At 44.3% G+C, this 13,976-nt stretch overlaps 1 protein-coding gene across 9 annotated transcripts in view; it reads left to right on the forward strand.

Annotated features, from left to right (window-relative positions):
- The window catches only part of arhgap32 (Rho GTPase activating protein 32), a 124,688-nt gene extending 111,268 nt beyond the window's left edge, over positions 1–13,420 (forward strand). For all 9 annotated transcript variants that reach the window (XM_023342592.1, XM_023342596.1, XM_023342597.1 and 6 more), the window contains 11 exons: positions 1,022–1,124; positions 2,463–2,607; positions 3,099–3,181; positions 3,490–3,597; positions 4,389–4,534; positions 4,620–4,821; positions 5,667–5,812; positions 5,897–5,971; positions 6,469–7,281; positions 8,093–8,742; positions 9,861–13,420. In XM_023342592.1, coding sequence (XP_023198360.1) covers positions 1,022–1,124; positions 2,463–2,607; positions 3,099–3,181; positions 3,490–3,597; positions 4,389–4,534; positions 4,620–4,821; positions 5,667–5,812; positions 5,897–5,971; positions 6,469–7,281; positions 8,093–8,742; positions 9,861–12,035 — 4,646 coding nt within the window. In that variant the 3' untranslated portion in view covers positions 12,036–13,420. The remainder of the gene's footprint in view (positions 1–1,021; positions 1,125–2,462; positions 2,608–3,098; positions 3,182–3,489; positions 3,598–4,388; positions 4,535–4,619; positions 4,822–5,666; positions 5,813–5,896; positions 5,972–6,468; positions 7,282–8,092; positions 8,743–9,860) is intronic.
- The last annotated feature ends 556 nt before the right edge of the window (positions 13,421–13,976 follow it).

Consider the following 13,976-nt stretch of genomic DNA (forward strand, 5'->3'; position numbering starts at 1 on the left):
CTGAAACATAAACAGATCAGTCCTACGCTGTGTTGATAAGTCCAGAAGAAAGAGCTGAGCTCTCACATGTTAGAAGTAATTATTTAGGAGCATGTTTGTGATTGTACTTCATTTTTGGCAGTAAAATTTTGGGGGTTTTTTGTGTAAAAAGAAGGAATTGAATTATTTGTTTTGCATCTTTTAATGCATTTACCCTCCATGTTGCACCTAAACCTGCTGTAAAAGCTGTGCAAGAGTAACGCAGCCCAAAGACCACAAAAGGAGTCTAAAGTGTTTCTCAAACGTCCCAAATTCCAAAACAAGTCTTGATTCACCAGAACCTTTCCCAACAACCCACCGCACCCAGAAGAACCTGCTTCTGCTGCCCTACTGCCAAACACCTCAGAGCTGTTGTGTTTTTGATTTTCTATATTTTGTTGTTGTCATCGTCTTTGGGCAAATGAGCTGAGTCCATCCAGTCTCTGAAGAAACTCTTCCTGGTTTCATGTTTGCTCTGCGGCTGTATGGAGTTAATCAGAACAGCTGCTCCCCTCAACATCTCATTCTGTCTTCCTCTGACTGGTGTGTGTTGGTGGGAGGTCTGGAAACTCTGCTGCACACATACACACTCTTACTTTGTCTTCTATAAACAGTGAGCACATGTAAAAAATGTCTGTATGATTCATAGTAGCTGAAGCAGAACGGAGGAACTTTGTTAAAGGTATTTTTGTTCCCGGTATGCAGTCACACACGCTTTAACGCTGTGTGTGTGTTGGATTGTCTCAGTCACAGGCGTCTTATCTTACCATGGAAACATGTAACATTACATTACATGAGGATATTTTTTATTTAAAAAGTGCTCCCCCCTTTTCTTTTCAAAGTGCGTTACGTTAAGAGAGCCTGCAGACATTTTCCAGCAGCCTGACGATTCCCTACTCAACCTTCAACTGCAGGGCTCTCTGTTCATGGAACTGTAGTGCTCAAATCAGACAAAACTGATTGGAAATAGATGACATGCTGGTCTTCTATTCTGTGTTGGCAGTACCCCAAGTCCTCAAGAGCTGCACAGAGTTCATCGAGAAGCACGGCGTGGTGGACGGCATTTACCGCCTCTCTGGGATTGCTTCAAATATCCAGAAATTGCGGTAAGGAGACATTTCCTGCTGAACGGAGTTTAAGCTCAAAAATTGTTGCCAAGACCTCCAGGCTGCTCCAGAAAAGTTGTCACTTTCTACTCGCTACATAGACGGTAATGTAAAATCTGTCATGCTGATAGGAGGCAGAGTTTTATGTCATTAAGTTTCCAGGAGCATAGCTCTGTGTGCTACCGTGCAGAATGGATTCCTGCTTTAAGTTTGATGGCCCAGCTGCCAACTTTCAGTAAACTCACTTTATACTGGTTCGTTTCTTGGTGTTTCCTTCTTATTGGCGTCAACTCAAGAGTAACGATTGGACTGTAAACATGTCTGAACAGTGGCAAGTTTGCATATTCTGTTCTTTTGTTTAGATTTTCATTTCTAATGTTTGTTATTGGACTGCTAAAAGCATGAGTGGATCGCCTTTGATTTTGTTCATTTTGAGCAAATACTTGTGGTGTTTTTGTTTTAATTCATTGTCTCTTTTTCATTTCCTGATGCCATAAACCGGCACCCATAAGTGACAAGTAATTTTTCAGCTGTGAACTATTCACAGGACTTCTACACATGAAGGTCTGAAAGTTGTCATCATTTTCTGAGTCTGATTAAAACATTCCTACACGTTTTGTCTGAATCGTTGAGGCTTAATCTGAATTTTCATTAAGCTTATTGGTAACATCAGTTTATGAAACCTATTTATTTTAGGACACCATTTTTCCTCCCCAGAATTAGTTTTTTTCTTCTCTCTGCTTTAGGATTTAATCATTTTTATTTAAAAATTATTGAAATTATAAAGTAACATTTTAAGCAGAAAAATCATATTCTAAAATAACATGACCGACTGAGTGAAAAACCCATAATTAACATCCATGCACGGGGCTGTTTCATTGCTTTTTAGGAATGTAGAGCTTCCTAAATCACAGTATAGTTCTTAACCCAGAAACCCAGTTTTAAAGTTAACTAACAAAAATATCAAGCATGTACAAACTGTGCTTTAAGGAGCTGCACCCAACAGATCTAAGTAGATAATTAAGCAGAGCTAATTTAGATAAAGAATGAACTACATTAATAAACAGTTATTTTTTTTACCACATTCCTGGATTGGAAGATGAACTTTGTATCGTGTCTTTTCAGGCTCTGTAGAACAACTAGATACATTTCTTTGCTTTCAAACATCCTGAATATTTTTGGAATTTAAATTGGAAAAGCATGAAATTCTGAAATGGAAAGTGTGTTGCAGTTTTTTCTTTTGCAGATCCTCACAGACTCATAAATGATTCACAGTTGCATTTTTCTGTAGTATTAGCGTGTTGACTGTTGCTTTGTTCTTTCTGTCTTCTTCATCAGGCATGAGTTTGACTCGGAGCAGATACCTGACCTGACCAAAGATGTTTACATCCAGGACATCCACTGCGTCGGCTCGCTGTGCAAGCTGTACTTCAGAGAGCTGCCCAACCCGCTGCTCACCTACCAGCTCTACGAGAAATTCTCTGTAAGCAAAACCCCCCGCATAGATCACTTCTTCTTATGTGTGCTTAGAAAGTTATCACTTGGTGCAAAGTTTTCTTCCTCCAGGGTGTAACAGGACCGTCTTTGGCGCTTCCTCTTGTCAGACTAGCTGTTCTTGCTGTACAATTGTTTGTAATTTTTGTTTTTAAAAAAAAAAAGTGAAATTCTTCAAAAGTGATAACAATGTAAGTCACAGAAAACCCCAAAATATTAGCATTTCACCTGACACGCCCTGTCGTTAGAAATGCTGCCAGCCACACTTTGTGACTTGGAATAAAAACCTCCTCCAAGCACAACAGAGCCGTCCCTGAGGCCGAGGTAAATGTTTTCTGGTTGCCATGGCTGCACAGGGAAAGATGGGGGCTTCACTGGTTGCTAACTCCACTCAGGGGCTTTTATACCAGCAAAGAGTAACAATGTGTTTAATATTGCCCCCTCCTGCCATTCATCTGTGGCCTTGGTTTCATTGTGAAGGAGGCTGTATCAGCAGCAACGGACGAAGAGCGACTCATCAAAATTCATGATGTCATTCAGCAGCTTCCTCCACCTCATTACAGGTCAGTGTGGTAGCACACTGCCATCTGCTGGCAGTTTACGAAAGCTTGGTTAAAACTACATTGGACTTGTTCATGTTTGCTGATGTTAAAACTTAAAACACACTAAAAGGGATTAACTTAGCCCAGTACAGTTTATCCCTCCTGTTCTTTGTGTGACAAAAATGGAAGTTACTCAACATACTCCAAAGGATTTATGAACTTATTAGTCCCTAAATCTAGTAGGTACAGTGGTTAAGAAATGACTCTGCAAGGATCATTAGTTTTAACATTACCAGCTGACTCTCTGGCGATTATTATTGGATTTCCAGGACCCTGGAGTTCCTCATGAGACACCTGTCCCGCCTGGCAGCATTCAGCTACATCACCAACATGCACACAAAGAACCTGGCCATTGTCTGGGCGCCCAACCTGCTACGGTAAGGGTCATCATGTTCAATACCTTCTTCAGGGTTTTTAACATTGTGCTAAATACGTGACAGTCTAAAGTTTTTTTTCAGTCATTCTTCAGTTTTCAAGTCACCAAATTGTTTCTTTTTGAGGATAATATTTAGTAAGTGTTCATTCAGGAATCTTTTGGCTGCACATTCTGTAAAATAGAGGGGATGTGTGCTATATTTAACCATCTGTTGATTTTCTTTTCCATTGTGATACATGTAGACAGACAGTAGCAACTTACCACTAAACTGAGCTGTTTTGTGTTGCAGATCTTTAATTAAATGTTGCGGCATCAACAGCACAATCTCTTTTGATTGTGTATCCCGTGACATATTTGCAGAGTCAGCCAGGAGTTTCAACTAACAGTAATCAATCCAAACGAGACTCTAACAACACTACATCGGGTTTTATTAGTTGAAGCGCTGTTTAAAACATTTAATCATTTTATTACAGAATACAGTAATTATGTATTGATCTGTGGACAGTGAAAAAAATGTTTTTTTTGTGTTTGTGTAAGTGGGCATAGTAAAAATCTGTTTATTTTGGCTCATTAAATGTACAGGATAAATATTGATTGGATTGTGTTTTAGACTGTATGTTGATCATTTTTAAAAGTGGTACGCAGCCCTAACAGTGGACATACATCTGTACATTCTTTACATTTTGCTTATGGTTACTTTATGAGGCATTATTGTCTTTTAAAAGGTAATGCTCAGGCTTCTTTTACTGTAGTTCTTGATTAAAACAAGCCTATTCTGTACTGTTGATTCAGGTCAAAGCAGATTGAATCTGCCTGCTTCAGCGGCACAGCAGCCTTCATGGAAGTACGAATTCAGTCTGTAGTAGTGGAGTTCATCCTCAACCACGTTGATGTGCTCTTCAGCACCAAACTCAGCTCCCTGATCAGAGAGGGCACAGGTACACACAAACATCTCACTGCTGCATGTACTGCAGGCTCCATGTCTACATTACTGCCATTCATTTCCTGTAACTGCATCACCAGGACACAACTCTCTATCTCGACCTAAATCCCTGCTGGTTTCATCACCTTCCACCAAACTTCTGAGCTTGGAGGAGGCCCAGGCCAGGACTCAGGCTCAGATCAACTCTCCTGTGACTGAAGACAGCAAGTACATCGAGGTGGGCGAGGGTCCAGCTGCCCTGCAGGGGAAGTTCCACACGGTCATCGAGTTTCCCACTGAGAGGTTTGTCATATCAGCGCTTCATGAAACAGTCATAATTTGGAATGAAGTTATTAAAAACCTGTACTCTGTCTCCCTCTGCTGGAAGCTTTTTGAGTATTTAACTCCCACATTTCCATCTGTATAATCAGATTGTTTAGTTTTTTACCTTTATTTAAAGGGGTTGTATTATGTAAAATTGACTTTTTTGAGCTTTATATCATGTTATAATGTTAATTTCTAATCAAAAACATACCTGGAGTGTTTCCTTGATTCTGTCATGCCTGTTTGAGAAATCCTTTAATCCTTAACGGCAACCATTAGGCTGTGCAGAACGCCTGGGTGGACCGAGGGCCGCTTTCGAGTCACAGCTCCTTCTCAGACCTATAATTTCCAAGCTTCCGAGCTTTCACCTTACAGAGCCCTGCTCCCCTGCTAATTCCCCACCCAGCTCCTTCCGACTAGCCAAAAGCAATTAGCAAATACCTGGGGGAACTGCTCATCTGCTGAGCTCATTATACAAACTACTTCTCAGTGAAACACTGGTAAAAATGTTGTTCACGGATTAATGGAGGAGTGATGTTGTAATGACTTCCAGAAAGCGGAGTTTCAGAAAGAGCAAGCGTTGTTAAAGAGACATAGGCCTAATTTCAAGGCAAGTCAAATTTCTTTTACGTCATATATAAAAAGTATTTTATAACAACTGAAAGTAACACATTTACTTAATTGTGGTATAAAATGGCACTGTGTGTGTGGAAAATGCATAATCCCTCCCCTTTTAAAACAGCTCAGAATGGATTCTTTACAAATCTGTATGCAATATTTCAAGTAAATTTTGCACTATCATAATGTTTGGTAATGCTCTACAGGAAAAGACCACCTATCAAATCCAAAAAGTCTCCTGTGGGAAGCTGGCGCTCTTTCTTCAACCTCGGCAAATCGTCTTCTCTATCCAAGCGTAAGCTGCAACGCAACCCCAGTGAACCCAGTGAGTTGAAAGCGATGGCCCTCCCCGGTGAGTCTGTATTGCTTTAACTAAACAGCAACTGTCTGTAGGAACCCAGAACTGTGCATTTAGAAACACTGTGTGATGTTTCAGGAGGCCGAGGCGACACGGCCACATTAAGGTCAGCTAAAAGCGAGGAGTCACTGAGTTCACTGCACAATGTTGAAGGTAATAATTTATTGGCCCTCTGGTGCATTTTGACTCAAAATCCTTGTGCTTGTCTAGAGATGCAGAAAAAATCGATTTTATACAGAATTACAATTCCTTATTGTGGGAATTCTGATTGAAAGTGCTCAAAAATCGATTTTAGTCTGCATAAATTTTATATTTTGAATAATTCTTTGATATAGTTTTAATTAAGAAAATCAAAGACAGGGAGCTAAACTAATACAATGCTGGTTGTGTTATTCATTCAATTCATATTTATTTTAGTTTAAATATGAATAGGTGAAATTTGATACAGTATGGAACCTTAAAGAATTGTTTTAAATTAATTTTCTGTTTGTCCTTGTCGCTTCATAATTTAAGCAGGATTTCTAGATTGTTTGAATCAAAAAATTGTTTCTGAATCAAATTATGACCCTAAAAATCGGAATCAAATCACGAGACACTGAAAGACTGGCATCTCTAATGTTATCTCACTGTAACTTCTTGTCCTCCTCTAGGGGAGTCAAAGGTGTACCGTCCTCGCCGTCCTCGCTCCAGCAGCGACGCTCTATCGGCCTCCTTCAACGGAGAACTGCTGGACAGCCGACAGCAATGCAACTCCTACGATAACCTCGACGCCACGGAGGACAGCGACGGAGACGACGGGCCCATCTGCGTCCCCGCCCTGATCTCGCCGCCCCGCTCGGCGGGCGAAGATGTGGACCTGAGCCCACCAGACATCGGCATGGCCTCGTTAGACTTTGACCCCATGTCTTTTCAGTGCAGCGTGCCAGACACCACCTTTGCCTTCCCCTTGGGTGACTCGTCAACTGGCACCGAAGGCTCCACGTTAAAGAGAAGCCCCAAGAGCAATGGCTCCGACCTCATCACCGCCTCCTTCCCAGGCGGTGTGACCTCCCCGCTGTTGTCTGCAGACCGCAGCATGGCAGAGAAGGCAGAAAGCAAGAAGCTGACCACATCTTACTCCTACACTGATAAGCCCATGCAGGCCGTATCACCTATTAAATGTGGGAAAGCCACCAGTTTGACCCCATTTGCTATGTTAGAGCTTTTCTCCCCAGAGATTCCTGACAGAAACGGAGCTGGACAGCCCATCTCTAAGCAACCTTTATCTCCTCCTCCAATGCCCAAGGAGTCTCCTCCTCTGATGGGCAGCGTGCTGCTTAGGGGGGCCGAGCCATCACTCACTGAAGCTTTCCAGAAGGAGCTGCACTCTAAGCTGGCGACCTTTGACACGTTGGACAGTAAGGACCTTGTAGGAGAGGAAGCAGTGGAGCAGGAACCAGTAACCACCAGCCAGGAGCATCAAGGTAAGAAGAAGAAAAAGGATCTCTGTAGTCTGATGCGTGCTTCTGTTTTTACCGTTTCATGATGTGTTCAGACCGAACGCAATTTGAGCGTCAGGGGCGTCAGTTTACGTGCAACTTCTATCTGGATGCTTGTCTAAGGTGCGCCGAGAAGTCTCATCTGACGCTGCACGTTTTGAGTGTTCGACGTTCATCCAATGCTGGAGTTACAAAATCTGAACTTTTGCAGCTGGATGCAATAAGACATAGTGGCCTGCAGTTAATGTCCTGCCAGGAGATGTAGGCAATAATGCGGGTCAGCAGGTCGTCAAACTGGGCTCGGGTGAGACAAAAAATAGTGCTGAAAGCGAGCAGCTAGGTCATGAAATTCACAACACCTCTGAATTATCTGGTGAAATTAAACATGGCACAGAGGCGGCCGACGACAACATTCTCCTGCTTTCTCTAAATAAAGCCAAGACTCTCTCAATATTTCATCCGCCATTGTACAAAGAGACCAGGAGAGGGAAAAAAAGTTAAAAGTCTAGAGCCCCTCCCCAGCTTTGGTTCTAGAGCCAATTTGAGGCTCCACATCAAGCAGCCAACTTGAGGTGTTGGGCGCGTTTTTGACACGCGAAATACGTTCGGTCTGAACACAGTATTGGTGTTTTTTAGTGGTTTAACCTGAATCTCTCTCTACCTTATCAAAGCCCCATGCTCAACATCCCCCGCCTCTTTGTCTTGAACCTTCCTCCCTGCTGTCACCGTCATACTCTGTTCTCTTGCTTCTTGATGATTCAGCTGCAAATTCCTTCTGTTCTTGTCTTCCTGGTAGGAGTCCCCACTCCAGACTCTTCAAAGGACCTCCCCCCTCGTTCCCTCAACTCTACTGCCCCCCCTCCTCCTCCACCCCCTAAAAATGCTGCCCGCATGTTGGCCCTGGCCCTGGCCGAATCGGCCCAGCAGGTCTCCGTTCAGTCTCAGCCCCAGTCCTCTGGGCCCCCCACGCTGGTGTCCTCTGTCCAACCGCAGGTCTCACACGTTCCAGAATCGTCCCGTTCACCAGCTCCACCAACCCACACTGCGTCTGAGGAAGGAGAGGGAGCAATAAGTTCTCCGCCACCATGCGTTACTTCTGCTGCTGTTATCACCAGCTCACACGATCGAACCACTTCCAGCCAACCAACCAGCCTGCCGCCATCACAGTTCACCAGCACCACCACTAAGCCATCAGACAGTTCTGCTACAGCCCAGTCCAGAACTCAGCCAGAGATTGAATCCACCCCGCCAAGCACTCCGCTTTATATATGTGCCCAAGTTCCCACTTCAACCAGCCTGACCTCTCCAACTAGGAAGAGTCCTGAAAGACAGCAACAGGTCACAAGACAGGCCCTCAGTCACAGCAGCTCGTCTGGTGCTGCTGCAGCCACGACCCCAAGATGCATCAGCAAAGATGAAAGAGTTCTACAGCAATCTGGTTCTGAGGTAAATGTTAGTTCCCCATGGAGATCAGAGCTCTATCACTCTGTCATGATCCCAAACTACAGCATATATGATAAACTTTGTTGCATAATAGAGGCTTGCTGACCAAAAAATGTTTAAGGTAAATTTGATGTCAGATTGCCTAAACAATAACTGAAAATAGGCTGGCAATTGACAGATGTTTACACTTGGTGTGTTCAAGGTACAGTGGATACTTTTAGCTGACTTAAGTTTATTTGCGTAGCGCATCTCAGAAGAAAATGAAGTTCAAAGTACCTTACATGGTAAAAGCATAACACAATAAACTGCTCAGACAAAATATCCAGTCAGCTTTTGTGTCCAAGTACAGCGGGAGCTTGAAGTGTTTGTACTCCAACAGCAAATAAGAAGGTAAGCCTCACATAGTGGACCCTGTTTTTGTGGTCTTAGCATGTCAGGGTCTGCTGAAGAGAAATAAATACTACAACAGGGAATACCTATTAAAAGTGATTATCCTCTCTCTTGCAAACTTCTCAGTTGAGCCATACATGTGGGACGTGCTAAGTATCTACCTTTTATAAATCAATGTTCTCAACAGAACATTCAAGGTGTCAATGCTTCTTACAAAATAAAATCTGAGAGGTATGGTATTCATTTCTGTTGAGCCCTCTCAGGTTTAATACTTTTGAGCCACCTTTCTCAACAATTACAGCTGTAGAAAAATTTGCTTATCAGCTCTGCTAACGGTTGAAGTTCAGTCAAATTAGATAAAGAACATCTGTGTCCAGGGGTTTAGGTGCTATAATCTCAATTAAATTTACATTGACCGCTGCCGTCTAACATCTGGATATATGACTTAATCTATTTTGTTGTACCTCTGGCTGCATGTTTAGAATCATTATCATGCTGGAAAGTTAATCTCTACCCCAGTCCCAGTTCATTTGCAGACTCTTAACAGGTTTTTCTCCAGGATTGCTCTCTAGTTAGCTTATGCTATCACCAAGTGTGGTGACTGTGTGTGTCAAGACTTTTTCAAGGCACTGCAACACAGGACAGTACAGTATATAGATCAGGTTTGTTTGACTTTTCCCAACTGGAACAAATCCTAACTTGTCTTTATTTTCTGTTGTTTGAATTGTCAGATGAAAGCTGAGGATTGTGCGTCAGCTAAAATCCTTCCCAAACCATCAGAGCAACCTCCTCCAACAGCTCAGAAACCCATTAGGCAGCCAGTCTCGCTTCCTCAGATCCAGCCTCAGACTCTGCTGCACAACCAAGTCCACACACAGCCTCGTCTTCCACCTCAGCCTCACTCAGCTTCCCAGACTCACACCCACACCCATCCCCAGGCCCACCCGTCTAAAGCCAGTGCCAGAATAGCACCCACCTCAGCGGAGCCTGTTGAGAAGCCGTGGGAAGCCATTAAACCCGTACAGCCGTGTAAAGAACCAGCCAAACACAATGACTCTTATGGACCCACTCCTCCTGTTCCCCCAGTTCGCACCTTGGAGAGCAAACTGGCCACTGCAGCACTTAGTCAGAGTGAAGCTTCCTATGAGATGTTCAGGGAAGGCCCTTCGGCTAGCCACCTGACAGAGGGTCTTTCCCATCATCCTCTGTCTCCACGTAAACCCTCCTCTCACCAGCCAGCCTACATTTACCATGTTAAAGGAGAGCCCATCCTTATTGAAGCCCCAGGAGCGGCGTACTACCACCAGAGGCCTGTTCCTCATCATTACCGCCCGGACAGTGTCACCCCACACTCCTACGTGTCCAAGTCTGAGCCTCAGATAACCTACAGTGCCCGAGCAGACAATAGGTACAGCACTTTAGGTCCCAGGTCCTACCACCACTCCATAAAGCTGAGAGGAACCCCCCGGGGTGTGCATGTCTCCCCAGGGCCGGATCACCAGGGCTACAGCCATGACAGGACCCATGGCTATCCCACCATCCGCAGAGTCCACTCCTTCCACGTCCCGCCCACCATTCGCTCTGTCCCCATCCAGAGGACGGAAGTTCCACCGGAAGACGACATGTTCTTCCATCACCGGCCCGTTTATCAATGCAAGGTGTACCAGCAGCCTCCGCAGTCGTCATCCCAGACCGACTACCACGTCACCCAGCTGCAGCCGTACTTTGAGAACGGCCGGGTGCAGTACCGCTACAGCCCATACTCTGGCTCTGTCCCGTTGGAGTCACCTTTCTATGACATAGACCCTTACGGCACAATCCGAGTTAGGCACTTTCACTCCTACGGAGGTCGGGACGCCGGAGCTGCTGGAGGCCGGCCTGGTGGGAAGACGGCTGGTTACCACTACGTCTCCCGCCATGGACTGCCCCCTGGCAAAGAGCATGGCTTTGTCAGCAGAGACATGCCTCCTGGTCACGGGAGCAAGGAAGCTGCCGTGTTCCTGCCATGGGACCCGGAGGAGGCAGAGAAGCTTCGCATGCACTCGATCCGCAGGGAGAGCAGGGCCAGGATGAAGCTGAGAGGCCCTGTCCTCTCGCAGTACGACAACGTTGGTCTCTTTACACCAGCAGATATATCTGGGTATGAAACCTTGCACCTGCGTAGTAAGTCTGACCCTGGTAAAGCTGTGCTGCTTCCAGTGGAGAGCAAAGATGGACGCTACCTTCCCAGACACATGGTGTCTGACCCTGATGGGCTCGTCTACATGGAGACAGACAAGCATGTACTTGGCAGCGGAGTGGGAGACAAGTCAGACCTTTCTAAGCAAGCCGTTTCCAAGAAATGCCAGTCATCTCACTCTCTTCCTGCGTCTCACCAGTCAGACAGCAATCGGCATGAGCTCAAATACGAGAGCGGAGAAGACAAGCTGGGTGGCGACAGTGGCAGGTCCAAACACCGGCAGGAGCATCCCACCAACAGGCCCTTCCAGCCACGGTACGAGTATCCTGATTCTGACCATCACCACCATGACAAGCTGAAGTCATCCGGTGGTTACCACGGTACTGACGAGCCTCCGCCCCGGGACCAACTGGCACGTTGCAAACCGGAGAGTTCCCACAGCGTCCGAGAAGAGCAGCACCTCAACCAGAGCAAAGCAGACCTGGACAGGGACTACAGCTACCAGAAACACAGCAACAAACCCACCCAGTCCCACTACGACAACCTGGATGATTACCACCCGGTACCTCAGCCTCAGGCCCCGGTCCAAAAACACGCAGGCTCCGGCTCCAGCTCATACCCTGCCAACCCCAGCAGCAGGGCTTACTCCACGGCTCTGGGCCAGGGAGCCTTCATCCAGACTGAGCTAGGCCTGCAGAGGCCTGAGACAGAACTCCGTACTGAATAAAGCTTTTGGGTGGGAAGGGGAAACAAACTGTTATGGGTGAGCAGACTCTGCAGGACAGTGGACTGCTAGAACCCTCATATTTTTGCTTTTTCTGTATTTTTTATGAATTGTAAAGAATATTGCAAGGCTTTTTACTGAGTCCTGAATGTACCTGAAATTATTGTCCATGAGGTCACAGTACTGTGACTGACTGAGACTGTAGCCAATTATAAATGTATATAAGAAAGACGTAAGGTACTTTTAGCAGGAACCCCAAAAATGTAAAATATATACTATATATATAGATATATAAATATATGTTCTACAAATGAAATCACTAATAAAAGGGATTTTTAGTTGACTTTTTTAGGTGTGGAGCTGGGCATGAGAATCAACTGGAAATAAGATTTGCATTTTAGTAATTCATGATCAGTTGTGTGTAGATCTCTTGTTGTGTTCTGTCTGGATGTTACAGCACAACGTAAAAGGACACCCTCCCCTCCCGGTACCAACACAAGAAGATGGTTCTGTGTGTCCATGTTGGCTTTGATGAGTGGAAGATGTGACATGGAGCTACTTGGGTTGTCGCAGTGGTTATCAATGTCTTACTCTTTCTGTTACTGTGCCATTTTTTAAGGTAGCGTTACTCTAAACTGTTTTCAGTGGCTTTTTTTTGGGAATCTTTCAGTACTTGTGTGTTTTCTGTTGGAAGAGGGACCAAAGACTTGGCACAGTTGTTGCACATATGAGGTAAAGATGGGAAAGTGGATGAAAATTGTAGCTTCTGAAGTTTAAAATGGTGTTTGTTTGTTTTTATTCATTGTACTTTCAGGTACTAGACTAATTGATTAAAGCTGAAACAATGTCTTCTCATAGAACATGATGAAAATGTTGCTGCTGCTTTGTGGGAAAACCAATTTGTTAATGAGCCTTAAAATTTTGTTCCTGGAGAATCGTACATTGTTTACTGATACTGTTAACGACAGAAATGATGTTCACCACTTTAAAGCAGGTTTAGTTTTAAGATATTTTAGTTGGTTTGAGATTTTAAATACTGAGGGAATGTTTTTCTTTTTACTTTTCTTCAAATAGTGTGTTGGTCCATGGTTTTCAGGCTAGAGATAGATGTATAGTACATCCATCCATTAGTCTAATACAAGGCCCTCTGGGCCAGCATAATGGATGGCATACAGTATAAACCCAATATGTTTAAATCCAGGTGTACTCTGTAACAGTTCAACTTCTATATTGCTTGCAGGTTTTGCCCCTCTTGCCTTATCTAAAGCCTCTACCCTCTCAGATGGGCTGTTACAGTAAGGCACTGTGTACTTGAATGTGAAAAAACTCATTTCAAACTGGAGGAGCCTAAAGTCAGACATAAAATAAATAAAGGTGTTCAGGAATTGCTCAGCTTGATGGGTTTTTTATTATGATGTTTGTGTATTTTGTACTGCCATTCATTCAGAATGAGAGTTCTAGCAAAAGGACAAAAAGCTTCATCAATGGTTCTGTTGTTTTCCACTGTCTCCGGTTGGGTTGGGGAACTATTGGGTCCTGGTACCTGGTACCCAAGTGTGTAAAGAGGGGATGAACTCTTGGGGAGTTCATCTCAAGAATGAACTGGCGTTCATTATTGGGGATACCAAGATGTTTCCAGGCCAGATCAAATATGTACACGTACATCTGAAAAAATTTAGATTAAAAGTCAAATAGTACTTCCCAGTCATAAAAATATATTATCTAGAATCATGACAAATAGAGCAATATATTCTAATCGTTTCTTGTAATTTTACTGATTATGGCCTACAGATCCGTCCATCCATCCATTTCCTTACACCCTTCTCCCATTGGGGTCAGGAGAGGTGCCAGTGCCTATCTCCAGAGGTCAACCGGCTAGAGGCAGGGCACACCTTGGACAGGTTACCAGTTTCTCGCAAGGCTTGCAGATAAACAAAATTCAGT

This window comes from Xiphophorus maculatus, chromosome 11 (assembly GCF_002775205.1).
Source record: "Xiphophorus maculatus strain JP 163 A chromosome 11, X_maculatus-5.0-male, whole genome shotgun sequence".
Taxonomy (NCBI): domain Eukaryota; kingdom Metazoa; phylum Chordata; class Actinopteri; order Cyprinodontiformes; family Poeciliidae; genus Xiphophorus; species Xiphophorus maculatus.